The sequence below is a fragment of the Typha angustifolia genome, chromosome 11 (genome assembly GCF_048772165.1).
Source record: "Typha angustifolia cultivar Huaian chromosome 11, ASM4877216v1, whole genome shotgun sequence".
In the NCBI taxonomy this organism is placed as follows: domain Eukaryota; kingdom Viridiplantae; phylum Streptophyta; class Magnoliopsida; order Poales; family Typhaceae; genus Typha; species Typha angustifolia.
Window position 1 is genome coordinate 13,204,515 of NC_133249.1, and position 15,849 is coordinate 13,220,363.

The 15,849-nt window shown below is 36.8% G+C and overlaps 2 protein-coding genes and 1 non-coding gene across 4 annotated transcripts; 1 reads left to right on the forward strand and 2 right to left on the reverse strand.

Annotated features, from left to right (window-relative positions):
- Positions 1–2,944: 2,944 nt before the first annotated feature.
- Positions 2,945–4,840, forward strand: LOC140771411 (uncharacterized). Its single transcript, XM_073112948.1, has one exon. The coding sequence runs from the start codon at positions 3,110–3,112 to the stop codon at positions 4,490–4,492; it is 1,383 nt and encodes a 460-aa protein (XP_072969049.1). The 5' UTR covers positions 2,945–3,109; the 3' UTR covers positions 4,493–4,840.
- A 2,629-nt stretch (positions 4,841–7,469) lies between these two features.
- Positions 7,470–7,556, reverse strand: TRNAM-CAU (transfer RNA methionine (anticodon CAU)). Its single transcript is given in 2 exon segments — positions 7,470–7,505; positions 7,519–7,556. It is a non-coding gene; the product is annotated as a tRNA-Met (tRNA).
- A 73-nt stretch (positions 7,557–7,629) lies between these two features.
- On the reverse strand, positions 7,630–13,788 carry LOC140771440 (phosphopantetheine adenylyltransferase 1-like). 2 transcript variants are annotated; one of them, XM_073113001.1, is made up of 6 exons: positions 13,610–13,788; positions 13,455–13,526; positions 13,321–13,380; positions 8,537–8,634; positions 8,160–8,226; positions 7,630–7,973 (listed from the first exon to the last, which is right to left on the reverse strand). In XM_073113001.1, exons 1-6 carry the CDS (start codon positions 13,727–13,729, stop codon positions 7,842–7,844), a joined length of 549 nt encoding a protein of 182 aa, XP_072969102.1. In that variant the 5' UTR covers positions 13,730–13,788; the 3' UTR covers positions 7,630–7,841. The 2 variants fall into 2 exon arrangements, 1 of the variants encoding a protein (XP_072969102.1); XR_012106164.1 differs by having other exon boundaries at positions 7,892–7,973; positions 8,160–8,229; positions 8,517–8,634.
- Positions 13,789–15,849: the final 2,061 nt, after the last annotated feature.

Genomic DNA, 15,849 nt, shown 5'->3' on the forward strand with positions numbered 1-15,849 from the left:
CACACCGTAAAAATATTATATTAAATAGAAATATGGTTTAGTTAAATTTAACTAACAGATTTAATTACAGTATATTTTTTTTTACTTATTCGTTTAATTATAGGACTTGATTGTAAATAGTAAAAATATACGGTGTAAATAATAATTTTGCTAGAAGACAGAGTGTTTATATGTAAATTTTTTCTTACACGGCAATGTATTGACTCTTTTTGTCTTTTACTAAACTAGCCCTCAAAAATATTTATTTTACATGTCTAATATATTTAAGTTACAGTTTTAAGGGTTAAAATCTTAAAACTTAGAATAAAGTGAATTTAATTAGCTTACAGTCCTCATTTCTTTTCTTTTTTAAAAGGAATAATTATGCTATAACCTCTTAACCATTTCCTATTTTCGTATGCACTCATCATCCTTTTTTTTAGTGTAAAAAAAATTAACCATCATATTTCTTCTCTCTTTCCTCTAAAATAATAGTAAAAATTAAAATTTAAAATAAGTAATTACACCCCCCCCCCTAAAACTATGGAATACCTCTTATCGCCGTAACTATAGTAACGAAAAATATTAGATGATTATTTAGCCGACATATTTCTCTTCTCTCTTTCCTCTAAAATAATAGTAATAGAATGCCCGAGGTTAATCATATATTTCTCTCATGTCATTAAAATTTAATGGGATAACTAACAAAAGAGATATTTAAAAAGATTTTCATAGTTTAAAAGATCAATGCGTTGAATCTATATGAAAATTAGAATAAAATAGTTTGGAATCGTACAAGTTATGGAGTTAAGTAGTTATTTCCAAGAGTAGCATTGCAAGTTATAATTATGATCTCTTCCCTCTCAATTGAAGGTGCATGCCTTTTGCTTGCTTGCTAGACATAGATAATGAGATATGCCCACAAATATATATATATGCATGGTCTCATTGCACTCCTTCCTATAGATTAATGATGAAGGTATGTGTCCATTTGCTAATGGCATTATTATGTTCTCTAGTCGCTTAATTACAAAGAGTTATTAGACTAACATGAGCATTAACATAATATAATAGTTAAGAGTCTCGACAAGTCTAATGACTAGAACAACTAGATTAAACTGACCAAGGAGCATAAGATTAAGCTTAATGCATGTATCAAAATAGCCCCAAGTATTACCGCAGTTTACTAGGGTACTATCTCTATAATTAAGGCCTCATTTGTTTTGAGATTAAGAGAACAATTTAGAACAGCTATTCTAGATTCTTGCTCCTAGAATAATGTGTTATAATATTTACTTATATATGTAATAGTGGTATGATAATTATTTTGATTTGATATAAAGTTAAGATTAAGTATAGGACGAAACAAATTAACTTGATTTGATATATAAATTTATATAAAATTATTCTAATTTATTGTAGATATGCTACGTGTATTTATAAGTATGTGATGAGAAGGTAAATGCATGTTTTTTTTAGAATATTGTTCTAACGTCTTTGCATGGGGAGACAATCTCTCTCATCGACTATTAAAGAGGCTTCGAAACTAATATAGAAAATAGAAGAATTTAAATATTTAGTTGTTAAAAATTTGTTAGAGTAGTCAAAAACAGTCGCATAGATAAGATCGATTTGCATATAGCTCTCGTTACTCACGAATACTCTTGGCGGATTTCTGAAACATTCTTTTAAGAATTTGTTTACTAACAGTTGTAACAACACAACACCGTTGCTAACAACCTAGCCAAATTTGTGGTTTGAAACTGGATCCACAAAGACGAGGTCAATTCACCCTTGAACTTTGATTGTATTTCGATTTCAATTTGTAAAGATTTAGTTATGGGTCTTTTTTAAGAAAATAAAAAAGAGAAGATGGATGGTTGAAGAGACGAGATAGGTGATAAAATTGAGCGAAAAATAAATGGACGGTGAAGAGATGAGAGGAATTTTCTTCTAAAAAAAATTTAGTTAAATTAAGAGTACCTAATAACAAAAGGAGGTTCAGCCTTACAACCTACGGCAAGCTAAATTAAAAAAATTAGATAGAATTAAAGGTATTAAAATCTAATTATCTAATTTAAGTATGATATCATTCTATATAGAATTTGCGTATCCGAAGAACTCAGTCAGTTAAATAAGCTTATTTTATATGAGGATGCCTGAGCTCGAATTTTAACGGCATCGATATTTAGTGGGACACTAATAAATTATCAATTTTTTTAAAAAAATTCTTTTTCTTTTTTAGACATCGTAATATTACCGACATGGTGCATGAGTAAAGTTCAAGCTGTCAAGTACCATGCATATTGGTCCCAGAGCTTTGGCTCGAATAATAAATCTCGTTTATTTAAAGAGTGGTAAACAGCTAATAACGGCGCTGTCACCACCTTTTCCTTGGACGTCATAATTAATTACGAGCTGTCTCCCGGGATTAAGTAAATTAATTATACTAATTAACCCCTTTTTTCTATCACCAAATCAACCTCGGCATTAACTTTCTCCCGCTTCTGCATTCCCTCCACCCACAACTAACTTCCCACAGACTCCTCCTCCTCCTGCTAACTAACCGCTGGCACGCACATGGCCTTGCTGCCTATGATGAATATCCCGAAAATTGATGCAAAAAAGTTAGATATAACACCTGAATAAATAATTTGCAGGGTAATGATACTTAGACTAACTAAAAGAAAAAAAGGAGATCATTCGATTAGTTGTAAGAGGGTTTTGCGAATAAGTTTATCTGAAAGAGGTGTAGGTGTTTTCCTTCGTCTTGCTCCAACTTATCGGTGGTCCCGATAAGCATCCAGCGGCGGGAATTCCCTTTTTTTTCTTATTATACGTGTAAGTTATAATTCCTGGGTGTGGGTGTGGGTGTGGGTGTGGGTGTCTGTTGACTGTTAATTGATATGGTATTATGGTGGGGGTGAGGATGAACTCGGCGGGGTCCACCTCGACTCGTTCCACTTGTCACTGCGAAAATATCGAGGCATGCGTCAGCCGGCTACAGAATCCCAGTCAATGCCTCCTCCCTAACCAATTCCCTCACCTCTAAATTCCCGGCTGTAATCCTATTTCTTCCGTCCCCCCATTTCATCTCCAAAACCCTAACCCTAGATCGGGAGAGGAATCAATGGAGAACTACTCTAACGCCTCCTCGTACCCGGATTCCGGCGACTCTTCCCCCCGATACCGGGAGATTGAAGGCGAGAACGCCGTGGTCTCGTGGGACGAGCCGCCGGTGCCGGCCGCTGCGAGGATCAAGCTCATGATAAGCTACGGCGGGAGGATCCAGCTGCGCCCCAGCGACAACCAGTTCGCCTACGTCAACGGCGAGACCAAGATCCTGTTCATCGATCGATCCACGCGGTTTTCCGCCTTCCAAGCCAAGGTCACCTCAATCGCCGGTGCGGATGATGTGTGCGTCAAGTACCAGCTCCCGGGGGAGGAACTTGACGCCCTCGTCTCCGTCACGAATGATGAGGACCTCGAGCACATGATGCTCGAGTTCGATCGCCTCCACCACCACCGCTCCACCGTAAGATGCTCTCCCCGCCTCCGCGTCTTCCTCTTTCCGGTCAGCCCCCCGCCGCCGTCCGCCGCGCTACTCGAGTCGAGAACCAATCGCCAGTGGTTCGTCGACGCGCTCAACAACGTCCCGCAGCCGCCGCAGATCGAGGTCTCCACCGCTGCGTCGCCGCCGCCGCCGCCGCCGCCGCCACCGCCGCAGAACGAGGTCATCACCGCGGCGCCGCCGCCGCGCACCGGAAACATGCCGTCGAGTCCCGATTACCTCTTCGGGTTGGACAAGGGATTCGTGCCGCCCCCGGCGGTGAAAGTGAAGGATCCGGCTCCGGATCCACCGGCTGTACTTGAGACCTTCTCGGTGGAGGGTCCGGCGAAGGAGGAGCGGCAGATCGGAGGGGATCCGTCCCCCGTTGTCTCGCCTGCTGTCTTGCAGAGCCAGATCCAGGAGCTCCAGAAGATTCAGATCGCAGATAACCAGCAGTCGCAACCAGCAATGCAGAGGAACGGCAAGGAAGAAGCCCTTACTAGGACGTACCATCCTCCGGAATACTACTTCTCCAGGGTCCAGGAGAAGCCGCCCCCTCCAGCGCCTGCGCCGACGGGCTACCTCCCGGTGCCGAGGAGCGTCGTCCCCGGCAGGTACGCCTCCGTCGCCGGTGGAGACCAGCCGGTGTACCTGATCCATGCCTCGCACGGCGTCTACCCTCCGTCGGCGCACGGCTTCTACACGCCGATGCAGAGCCTACACCCGGCTGACGTCTACCGCGACTCTGTTCCAATGTACGCGGCAGCGCCAGGCGCTGCTCCGCCGCGTGCGGCGGCGCAGGGGGCGGATTCCAATCCGGCCTACGCGTCGCAGGTGGCGTACGATAACACCGGGCGGCCGGTTTACTACACCGGCGCGATCCCAGCGTACCAGACTGTCTCGAGCGTTGGTCTCAGCACAACCGAGCCCGCGAAGCCCGCGAAACCATCACAGGTCTCTTGAGTAGTTCCTCGTTATCCGCAACTCGGTAAGAAACATCTCCTATCCTATTCTTCCTCTTCCCCCCACCCCCTTTCCTCTTCTTTTTCTTTCTTTCTTTCTTTCTTTCTCGTGTCCATGGTTTTATATCTTTTTTTTCTTTTCTTTTCTTTTTCGTGTAAGTTGGTTTTATATTCTTGCTAGTAGTCTTGTGTTGGTAGGTGTAAATACATATTATGAACATGATGGAGATGAGTTCATATTTGGTGGAAGAAAAGCGTCATGTCTCTATTTCCTTTTCTCTTTTTCATTCATTATTTGAATTCAAATGTAGACAGACGTATGTATATTCCACTTGTTCTAAGTGCTTTAAATTTTTGAATCCTAAACTAAATGCTTAATACTTTTTGAGGACTCGTATTTATTCCAGGATACTATCAAACCCAGATTAGCTTATGGCTTTTCAAGAGAGATTATTGACTATAGATGCAGCTATGCAGCAAGTAAAAGGACAGGACCAAAACAAACCTTAGCATAGACAAGACTGACTGAATCCTGAGTTTGGTTTCTGGAATAGAAGTGTGGGCTAAGAGAAAAGAATCCAATCCATCAATCGATTCAAGTTAGATCATGGTTCCATTATGCGCATTAGCCATCACAATCACCAAAGTGGTATGTTGATAATTATGTAACGTAATGAGTAGGGAACATAGCATCGAAGCAACCGTCATTGTTAAACCCTTTTTCTATGTACCTTACTACTAGTCCAAATTTGTTGGTTTGAAAGATACCTTCAGATCCTTTTCCCTCCACCAAACATAATCTACAAAAAAAAGACTTGAAACCTTTTTCCTCTCACCTCCACAATGATGTTCTCATCCTTATCAATCAAACTCCCAAGACAACTACATGAGTACATGACAGTTGACATATATATATATATATATACAAACAATTGGATATCTTTACTTCTCCAAGCCATTTCATCTCCCCACATCAATCGCTCTATAATTAGTCCACCAGCAAATGGAGAAATATAATTTCTTTGTTGACCCTCATAGACCTTTCTATCTCTTAATAGTCAACCAAATTATGAAACGGATATGACAACAAGCAAATTACAATTAAACTAATCACCTCGTAATCCATCAGCAGCATCTCCGGCATCTTTCTTCATCAACTCAGCTGCACTACTAGCCCGCCTGGAAGCAAAAGAAAAAAAAGAAAACCCTCAACTCGATATAACCAATAAAGATATTGATCTCGAATAAAGACGAATGCGAGAAGGAATACTCACTTCTCCGTAGCAATGCGACGATCGCGCTTGTGGCCCTCTTCCGTTTGTTCCTCATCTCTCCCCTCGGTGGATCGTACGACCAATCCTGAAACCTTGATTCAAACGAAGAGGACTTCTTCGCGTAGGAGAGCTCGCCGATCTCCAAATAGACATGATTATCAGGCGGGCCGGGCCGGATTCGAGCCGGGCTTTTCGGGCCAACCGAGCTTAAGCATTTGTTCACGGCCCGACTCACCAATCACTCAAGCCGGGCTAGAATAGTCTAGCCCGTTACCGTCCGTCGGCTCGTGAGAGATCGGGCTAGCCGGTTGGGCTGGCCCAACCCACCAATCACTCGGCCCAACCCATATTTTAGTTATTTTTAGAATTTTTTTAACTATTAGCTCATTTTTAAAAAACATATTTATATTCCTCCATCTAAAAAAAATTAAAATAAATTAAAATTTTTTAAAGGTGTGCTTAAAATAATGCAAAACGGTATAATACCAAATTTTTTTTACGTGGTAAATTACTGTAGCAGAACGCAAAGTACTATAGCAAATGGCATGGGCCACTGTAGCATAATGGGCGGGCCTAGTTGCGGGCCTAGTTGCGGGCCGAGTCGGGCTGGCCCGTGCTGCCTATGGGTAGTTCGGGTTCGGATCGAGCCGAGCCGGGCTTAGCCTGATCCAAACCTGGCCGGGCACAGGCGGGCTAGGCCATTTGATCATGTCTATCTCCAAATGCTATTGGCGAGCTCTCGCCCTTACGGGTACTTCTCTTGCTCTCAGAGGAGAGGAGACCGGGAGGGAGAAGATTGTTTCCTATTGTGGCATTTTCTTTTGGCTAAATTATTATTTAGATTGAATTATGACCCAATACCGCTTATACCTATATTATTATAATCTCTATAAAGGGTTACATTATTAACAAAAAAAAAATTAATTTGATAAAATTGCTCTCTGCCGATATACATATGTAGGCTGTAGGAGAAAGGATGGAGTTTGACAAAGATTAGGAGAGAGTAATAAATAAAGTTACGATTATAAATAAAAATAATATAACACAAAAGAAAAAATAGAGATTGTGAAGGAGAGAACTTAGGGAGATATTAAGAGGGAGAAGAGAACTTGGAAGCAATATCACCATAGAACTTAAGATTAAGCTTGGAATTGAGAAAGGGAAATGTAATTATTGGAAGTAAGGAGAGAAGTTGAGAGAGTTTGAGAGGAATGAGAATAATAGTTATTATATAAGAAAATGTCAGAAAGGAAAAAGAGGAGAGGGGGAGGAGGATTTTAAATCATTTGAATAGTTTTGAGTCGTAGTGTCACAATTTTTTAAAAGGGGTCTAAATGATATTGGACCATAGTTGATGGGTCTAGTTGTAATTTTAGTCGCCATTTTATACTAATCTTGCATATATTATTTTTTTAGCTTAGGGTAGTACTTATCATGGAATAGAGAATTATATCTGCAAATCCAGGTATAAAAGCCTACGTGTGGTAATGATCTAAGAAATTGGTAATAAAACATTATAAAAGAAGTATGCAGGTCTTTTTTCATATCACCTCCTATGTTCCAGTCTTATTATAAAAAATCTACCCTTTCTTTTTTAACGTTCGCAGATATATGACAAAATCTACCCTTTTTTAAGGTGTTTTTTTTTTTTTTAATTCCCACAATTAAATTGGAAAATAACAAAAAAAAGACTTTAAAAAACAATGGGGTGAGAGAGGCTCGAACTCTCGACCTCAGGATCACTCGCTTTAGCTATGAGACCTACGCGCTAGCCAACTGCGCCACCACCCCGATGTTATTATTAGAAATCCAATTTATAGAAGGACATTGATGCAAGAGTAATGCAGGTGCACACCATGCAGAATCTTGGAAGAGAACTCTTAAAAGGAACGGCTCTTCAAAGTTAAGAGGACGAAAAGGAACAAGAAAGGATCAATTTGCTCATGGAATAAGGCATTGTTCAGAAGGTAAAGAACCAAGCTTGTCCTGGTAGGAGATTGGCAAGAAGAGAAAGCCAGCTTCAAACAACGAACTACTCTTGGTTCGTGTCCGGCTCGAGTCATGGAGGCAATGTACTCAAATTAATCTATTCTGTCCTGGATCATGGCTTTCGTAGGATTGAGATATCTCAGCCTCTAGCCTCCTCAGCCTGGATGAACTTAGCTTCTCCCCACTATTATCTCCAGAAAGAAGATCAACAACCTCAACCTAGAAGAGATTCAGCACCCAAATAATCAGTTGGGATGCTCAAGCTCGTGCAACTTCATACTAGAATAAACAATAACAAAGAGAAATCTTCACAGATAACAATGTAGTTTACAGGATTGAGTAGCAAATTCAGTAAGAGGAGTGGAAGAAGTTGAAGAAAGTAGGGAAGAGCCAAGGGCCACACACCTTCAGCAAAGGCAGACCCTTTTCAGCTCTTTTCTTATTTACAGCGAATCCGCCACTTAAGGTCTCTTTGCTGCACGAAAGTATTAATACATTGACATTCAAATACAGTACCTGATAAATATAGTGATCTTCATATATTTCTGATAAAAGATTATTGGCGCTTGACTTTTATTTTCAATGGGACTTGAGTTCAATTAGTCCTGTACTTCTCATGAAAATGTATTATCATGCAAATTCAATAAGGTAGCATGACAAAAATTTCTTAACAAACATTCTTATATATATAAACTATGAAACGAATGGCACTTATTTGGCACCAGAAATAGAAGGTTGAGTTGTTGTAAATACTAAACAGACCATCCAGAAGTTGCCTGACATTGCTGACAACAATAGCCTCCAACTTGTCATCAATGATGGATGGGCCATATGGATCCGTGATGGGCTCCACTTGTACTGTCAATTGTGGTTTGATAGACTGCATTTTATTGTGAGAATGACCAAATAAGACAATTGCCTTAAGCAATATGAGCTTTAATGTAGAGTGTAGACTACATAAGCTTTAAGAACCACCATTTGAGTGTAGACTACATAAGCTAATAAAATTGCAACTATGAATGCAAAAAAAACTTGCATAACATTGATATAGGATTAGTAAGAAACAAATTCTTCTATTAACTATAGCACCTCTGAGGAATTGTGCATTTGATATCCAAATAGATAATAAACACAAATAGAAAAGACTGCAGCAAAGCACTTTCATTATTGAATGCTAGAAAATTATTGAAGAATCAGTGTAGAACCACAAACTTATCATTCCTTATTTGAATTTCTCATAGATTGTGATTCCACGTCTCACTGACCTGGGCCATTAGATATCTGAGACACCCAATTATATAAATAAATTTAATAGCAGAGAGTTGTGATGCACTAGGAACAGCCTGGATTTCCAGGAAAGAAGTGTTGTACAGGCTTAATTCTATTAGCCCATGGACCACAATAGATGGACCATTTTATTCCATGGACCACAATAGATGGACCATTAAAATTAAGAATCATGGAACAGATATGCAGTTTGCACAAAGTAATGATCAAAACAAAGCAATAAAAACAGACTCAAACATTTCAGCATTACACAAATAAAAATGAATCAATGATTATTTTCAACTAAATAAATGAGCCATTCATATGAACCAACAGAACTTTGGATGCCCCAATAACAACCTCAGCCACTTAGTTATTGCGTCTTCATTTCATAGCCATAACTACCCAAATCCACCATCACCAACCGCATGATCAGTAATGCATCACAACAAGAATATAGAAAATATACAATACCTACGAATGAAATACGCCTTTCTCCTTCCTGGCCTTTCTCCAAAAGGCTGGCCCCTTTCATGCTTTCATAAAGTAAACTCGATCCATAATTCCCCATACTTGACAATAAGTTTCTTTGGAACGCAAGGAGCCAAAGACTATGCTGACCATACCAAGGGACTAAGGCTATCTGGTTAAACCATGAAGTCCTATCAAACCTCCTTTTGGTAATATGATAGAAGTCTTCAATATTCACATAAAGTTTACTAGCTAGCATCAAGAATCTCTTGAATCAATTCTAGAATTATAACTTATTTTTTTATCGCAAAAGATTTATTTATAAATATCGGGCTTAAGCCTGCTGATTACTTTACTAACTCCTAATAAGATTTCACTATCATTATTGATATTTATAGAGAATTGACCTTATAGAAATTTAAAATTTATAAGCATTTAAAATTTAAATATTCATAAATAAAAGTAAATTAGTAAATTTAAATTTAAAACTTAAAGGCATGTCTACCAGCAGCGTATATATCTCTATGTAATTGTCTATTCCATCTAAGATCAATCATCTTTCACCACTTCCTATAATTTTGACCTACATTTTTTTTTGATTAATTCTTTTGCTATTTCAATTGCCTCATATAAAAAACTCATTTCAGATTTGTCATCACTGTCTACAAATCATAATACTTTGACAAAATACTCAAATACTACGGTGGCAATTATAATATCATCACAAATGTATTTCTAAGAGCCATCTTTTTTAAAATTTTACCTAAAGATTTATTTTTAGGATTCATATTCTTAATTTTTTTAGACCACTCCTGTGATATAAACATCTGCATAATATTATCTTTGTAGCACATAATGCTCTCCAAGGCTAAAAAATTAGTAGCAAAAATAGTAACATCAGGTCTGATGATCTTCTTACCATTAGTCATCTGTCTAAATAAATTAAGAACTCAACCATACTTATATATAAAATTTGTCAATCTCTGATATTTATGTATGATTATGTCAATTTCAAACTCTTTTACAATATTCTCTAACATTAGATCAATACAATGTGCAGCATATGGCATCCAATATAAATGAGGCATTTGTATCATAAGTAATTTCCAGCCACTTTATAATTGGCTCTATTATAAATAACCACTTGGATTACTCTTTTTTCACCGATCTCTTGACCACCTCATCCATCAACTAACAACTATAATCTGCATTTTTAAAATGAGCAGTAGCATCACAGATTTTAGAAATATTATCCCCATGCGTGAGTACACTAAGAAATTAATTATATTTCTTATGTTTTGTGTATTCCACCCATCACACATCAGTGTACAACCAAATTTTTTGTAATACCATTTAAAGTCTCAATGTAAATATGAAGCTCATCTACCTCTGAGTCAAGATATTTAATAGTAATATCATTTGAACTAGGAGGCGGAACAACAGGCCATATTGATTGTATAGCATCCATCATAGTATGATAATAAAGACTATCAGCTTTATTGAAAGGAATATGGTTGTATAAGAAAAATTTAGAGATAGCCCTACCAATATATTTATTTATATTTTTAATTTCTTTGAGAGTTGTCTCGATGGAAGTCTATGTACGATACCTTTTTTCTGAAGATATGTATCCATTGGTCCAATATTTGTAGACTCTGCTGTAATACTAGAAGTCCTAGAGATATAATTGCTGCCCCCATATTCTCTCTCCCTGTATATTAACTGATCTAGATCTCTAAAAGTTACCACATGTGTTTTTTCTTATCTCTTCCTCTCTTTTATGCATATTTTTACTCTCTTTCATTGCTCTCCTTATCTGTCTCTCCTCCTCATTCTCTTAACTCTATTCACTACTATCATCATCAATGTGTACAGAATTATGCATCGATTTTTTACGAACCACTGACTCTCTCTGTTGTATAGATTGTTTATTCTTCTTTTTGCCAATTAGATGAGCTAACATCTGTTTTCTAACTTTCAAGGTCACTTAAATGCAAGCTGCTACATTTTCTTACCTTCCAGCTAAATATTTTGTCAAACGGTTGACACCACTATTCATTTTCTTTCTACACCAGGTGTATTTAACACGTTTTTTATCTTGCCCAATAATGCTGTAATGTTGCCACCCAATGTCAATATTATGACTTCTCTTTTAGAGCCATTGATATTTTGACTTTGTAACTAAAAAAAATAAACAAAAATTAAAATAAAATATAAAATAATTTAAAATTTACGAAAATAAAACCCTCTTAATTTTTTTTACTTCTTTTCAATTTCCACCCCTCTCTACCTCTCTCAACTTCTCAAGTTCTCAGTAGCAATAGGTGCTGCTGGTGCAGGTGCGCAGCAGCAGCAGCACCCTGCTGTTGGTGCTACTACAGCTGTGGTGAAGCTTCACCAGCAGCAGGTGTGCAATTAAAAAAAAAACAAGAAAGAAAGGAATTAGAAACTAAAAAAAAACCTCACTAGAGGTCGTCGGATCTTCATCGGAGAATATCGTCAGAGGTTGAGTTCACCGAAGATCTACTCAGTCGCCAGTGAGAAAGAGACCAGAGAGAGAGAGAAAGAAAGAAAAGAGAGAGAGAGAAACGGGAGAAAAAGAGGTAGGTGGGTGAGGGGACATCAATTATTGATGTTCCTCGGATCGGATCCGACCCATTCCCAGGCCGAAACCCCAGCCAAGCCAGGATCTGGATTGGCTAAGGCTGATCTCGATCAGTTTTGGCCAATCCCACTCTGGATCGGCCAAAATTGGGAACCTTGAAGGTAACCCTACGATAGAATACCTATTTCATTATACAATTTCCATCTAAGAGTAGGTGTATAAGCAACTTAGGTAAGACATTGATCATGAAGTGTCGGAGATATCAGGTCTTCCTACAAATAGTTTGAAGGGATAAAAAACTTGGGGCTTCACAAGCAAATGATAATTTGATATGAACCACCAAAGAATCCAACTTTGTTATCCCACCAAACCGTGTCCTTTCCTATAACCTTAAGTTGCCCAACTGCATCTCCACGAAGAGTAAGAAAAAAGAGTTCCACTATGTAAATTTCATTAACAGATTTGATTATCTTTCCTTTGTTTTCACCCTTTCATCCTTGTCCTTTCAACCAATAACTTATTGCATGGGTTCCTTATTAATGGGTGAGTTGGCAACATTGAACTAAACAAAGTTTGACCATTTCAACTACTGAAAAGAGAATGTTTCATACATAGGAAAATTAACGTTTGTTGGTATTGAATATACTATTAGATTACAGTAAGAGAATCTCACCATACTAGCATGCTACAATGGCTCAAATTTGGAGTGACAACTTATGATTTGTCTTCATAAACTTCTTCTCATCTTCCAATTAGAAAATCCACGTCTCGGGCTCCAGTATGTGTCGGCAACAGTATATGGCAAATGCTAGACATAAAAAGTGAAGATTGATTTTCTCTATCTGATAAATCAATCTATTAAGTGAATGACAACAAACACTTTTTAATGCTCTTAGAGTACTTTGAAAGTGAAACCTCAATCCAAGGGGCTATATAGTAGTCTGTCCCACATTAGTAATTGAAAGAGATACCCTACTCACTTTTAAGATCTCTTTTCCTAATCATCAATTGCCTTCCAGTATAATAATTCTCGGTAATTCAAAAGGAAAGAAAAAAAGACATTGGATAATTATCTCTCTTCATATAGAAGTTTATGATGCGTTCGAATAAGTCGTTCTACCAAAGGCTCTGTTTTTCTCTCATAAAACTCGATAAACCATTAAAAAAATTATAAAACTAATCACAAGAGAAACAAGAAGAGATACCATAACAAGGCGAATTCACCTTGATGAAATCCTCTACAGCCTTCATCCTTTCCTCCACTGGCTCGATTAAGTGAGCTAGCTGCATACAAACTAAAACAATAAACAAGAGAATAAATTCAAAAACAATATATTAATTTCAAAAGATTTGCACACCTCCTTCTTCGCCAGCATCGGCCCTGTGCAAACCCCCACCACGATTCTATCCCTCGCCAGATCCGCCGACGCCTACGGAAGCAATCCAAAGAACAAAATAACAGTATTAAGAGAAATCAAGCAAAGAAACCCAAATCGGTATCCAAGAATCCAACTTTGAGGAGTCGTCGGTGGCCATCGTGGAGGCGATCGAAGGTTCCTCCGAGCACCACCGAACGATGGGAATGCGGATCGGATCCAATCTCCGGTTTGGCGACCAATTCATCGATGCCCATCCGATTTTAGAAGAGAAGAGACGGAGGAATTGAGCTCCAAGAGGAGTGAAATAATTTGGGTCCAGTCAAAATGTTCCTGACCCCGGTTTTAACTATAGCGGATTTGTACATAATTACCACTAAAACCTTTCACAATACAATAATTACCGTGGCATTCTTCAAATACCATAATTATCACTGAAATTATTGTGTTAAATTTAAAAATATCTTTTCCTCACTTAAATTTAACTAATCATAATTAATACTAAACTTATATTAAAAAAAGGCTATTTTTCCTTGGTATAAATTATTTTAAATGATTTATAGATTATTCAATATTTTACCTAATATCATGATAGAACGAAAAATATCCTTTTTTTAGTTATTTAAATGTGTTCGCTAACTTTAGTAATAATATGTTAGAAATATATTGTTAAAAACTAATTATAATGGTAATTTTAAAAGAGTAAAAAATGTTTCACAGTAATTATAATATTTTAAAGCATATAGTGATAATTATGATAATTAAAAATAAAACTAAGTGCAATTATGTAAAAAGTTATTCTCGCAAATTACATAATACTATACAAGCTGAGTCTAGTATTCAACACTATCTTATTCACGTCTTACTTAAACACCAATTTTATAGTAACAATTAGTTTACACAAATAATAATAATAAGTTCTATCTCAATAAAAGTGAACGACTACTAATGTGTATATCTTGAGGTCAAAAGCTTAAAAGTAAAAAGTGAAACTTGAGTTAGCAATTATGTAAGTTATATGTAAACTTGATACTTAAATATTTTTACATGGCTCTTAATTTCTACTAACTATCCTTAATCCTAAACTGTAGTTAATTTAACTCTTAATAATAAAATTATCAAATATACCTGTGAGATACTTTCTAATCTAACTCTGCACTAACCAAATTTACTAAAAATGCATTTAAGAAAAAAATAATAATATTATTGAAATTTATATTTTGTAATGGCAGTTTAGATGATATTATTGTATAAATTAAAATGAAATAAGATAGTAATATAAGTGCACTTTAGGTATCTTGCAAAACTAAAATATCTAATATTATTTAGTTTAAATTAATTACGCTGAGATAGATCTTTCTGATAAAAATATCATAATCTTAGAGAAAAAGAAAGAAAAAAAAAATTAAGGATAAAATAATTATTTGATATTTTTCATTAACACCATCAATAGGGTGTCACAAAAAATAAATAAAAATAATTATATATAGGGTTATTTAAAAATTCATCAACTTTTTTATATATATATAAAAAACTCATTAATTGCGTCATCCTTTAGAGAGCATGTAATTATACTCGTGCATCAATATCCGTGAACGGGTGCGGTCGAGTTGTAAGCAACGCGTGACCAGCATCGTATAAATGGGGTTTTGACCAAACTAGCCCTCTGACAAATATCATTTACCAAAATGACCACCACCCTTAGACATAATATCAAAACGGATCTATTTTTGCCGACTCAGCATCCATGTCATCGTGAATCCACGAAGGGCTATCCGACTCAGCACAATGCTACGATGCTCTAAATTTTTTTTTTTTTTTAACTTATAAGCTTCCGTCAAAATCACTATATTTATTTATCTTTCATGAATGTTGACACGCATGAAAATTAGTATTTCTCTTTCGATATATTTTTGATAAATAAAATAGAAAGGTTATATCTAATAAGAAGTTAATAAGAAGTTAATAGAAAGGTTACCAAAATCATCGGCTTAACCTATAAGAAAGAGGCTGAATCATCTGCCATCCATCTTGTAAGTAAAATGTTGATCAGTTTAGTATTTCACTTATTCTTCTAGTTTGGAGAAAGGCTAATTTGGTAAATAAAAAAAACTCTGTTATAAATGGTCTAGCAGTAATATCTTGCTTATTTATCTCCCATAAAAAATAAAAGAATAAAAAATAAAAAAAAGAATTCTTGCAAGTACTTCTGTTTTTTTTTTATTAGTAGGAACTGAGGACTCAGCTAAGGTTTACATCCCAAGCTATTCCTTTGCCTAATCTATCAGAATACAATATAGTTTTAAGTTCTAGAGGAATTACATCTGAACTATTCCATACTCTCCTCAAGGTTGTCTGTCTCCCTAGTTTGGCTAAC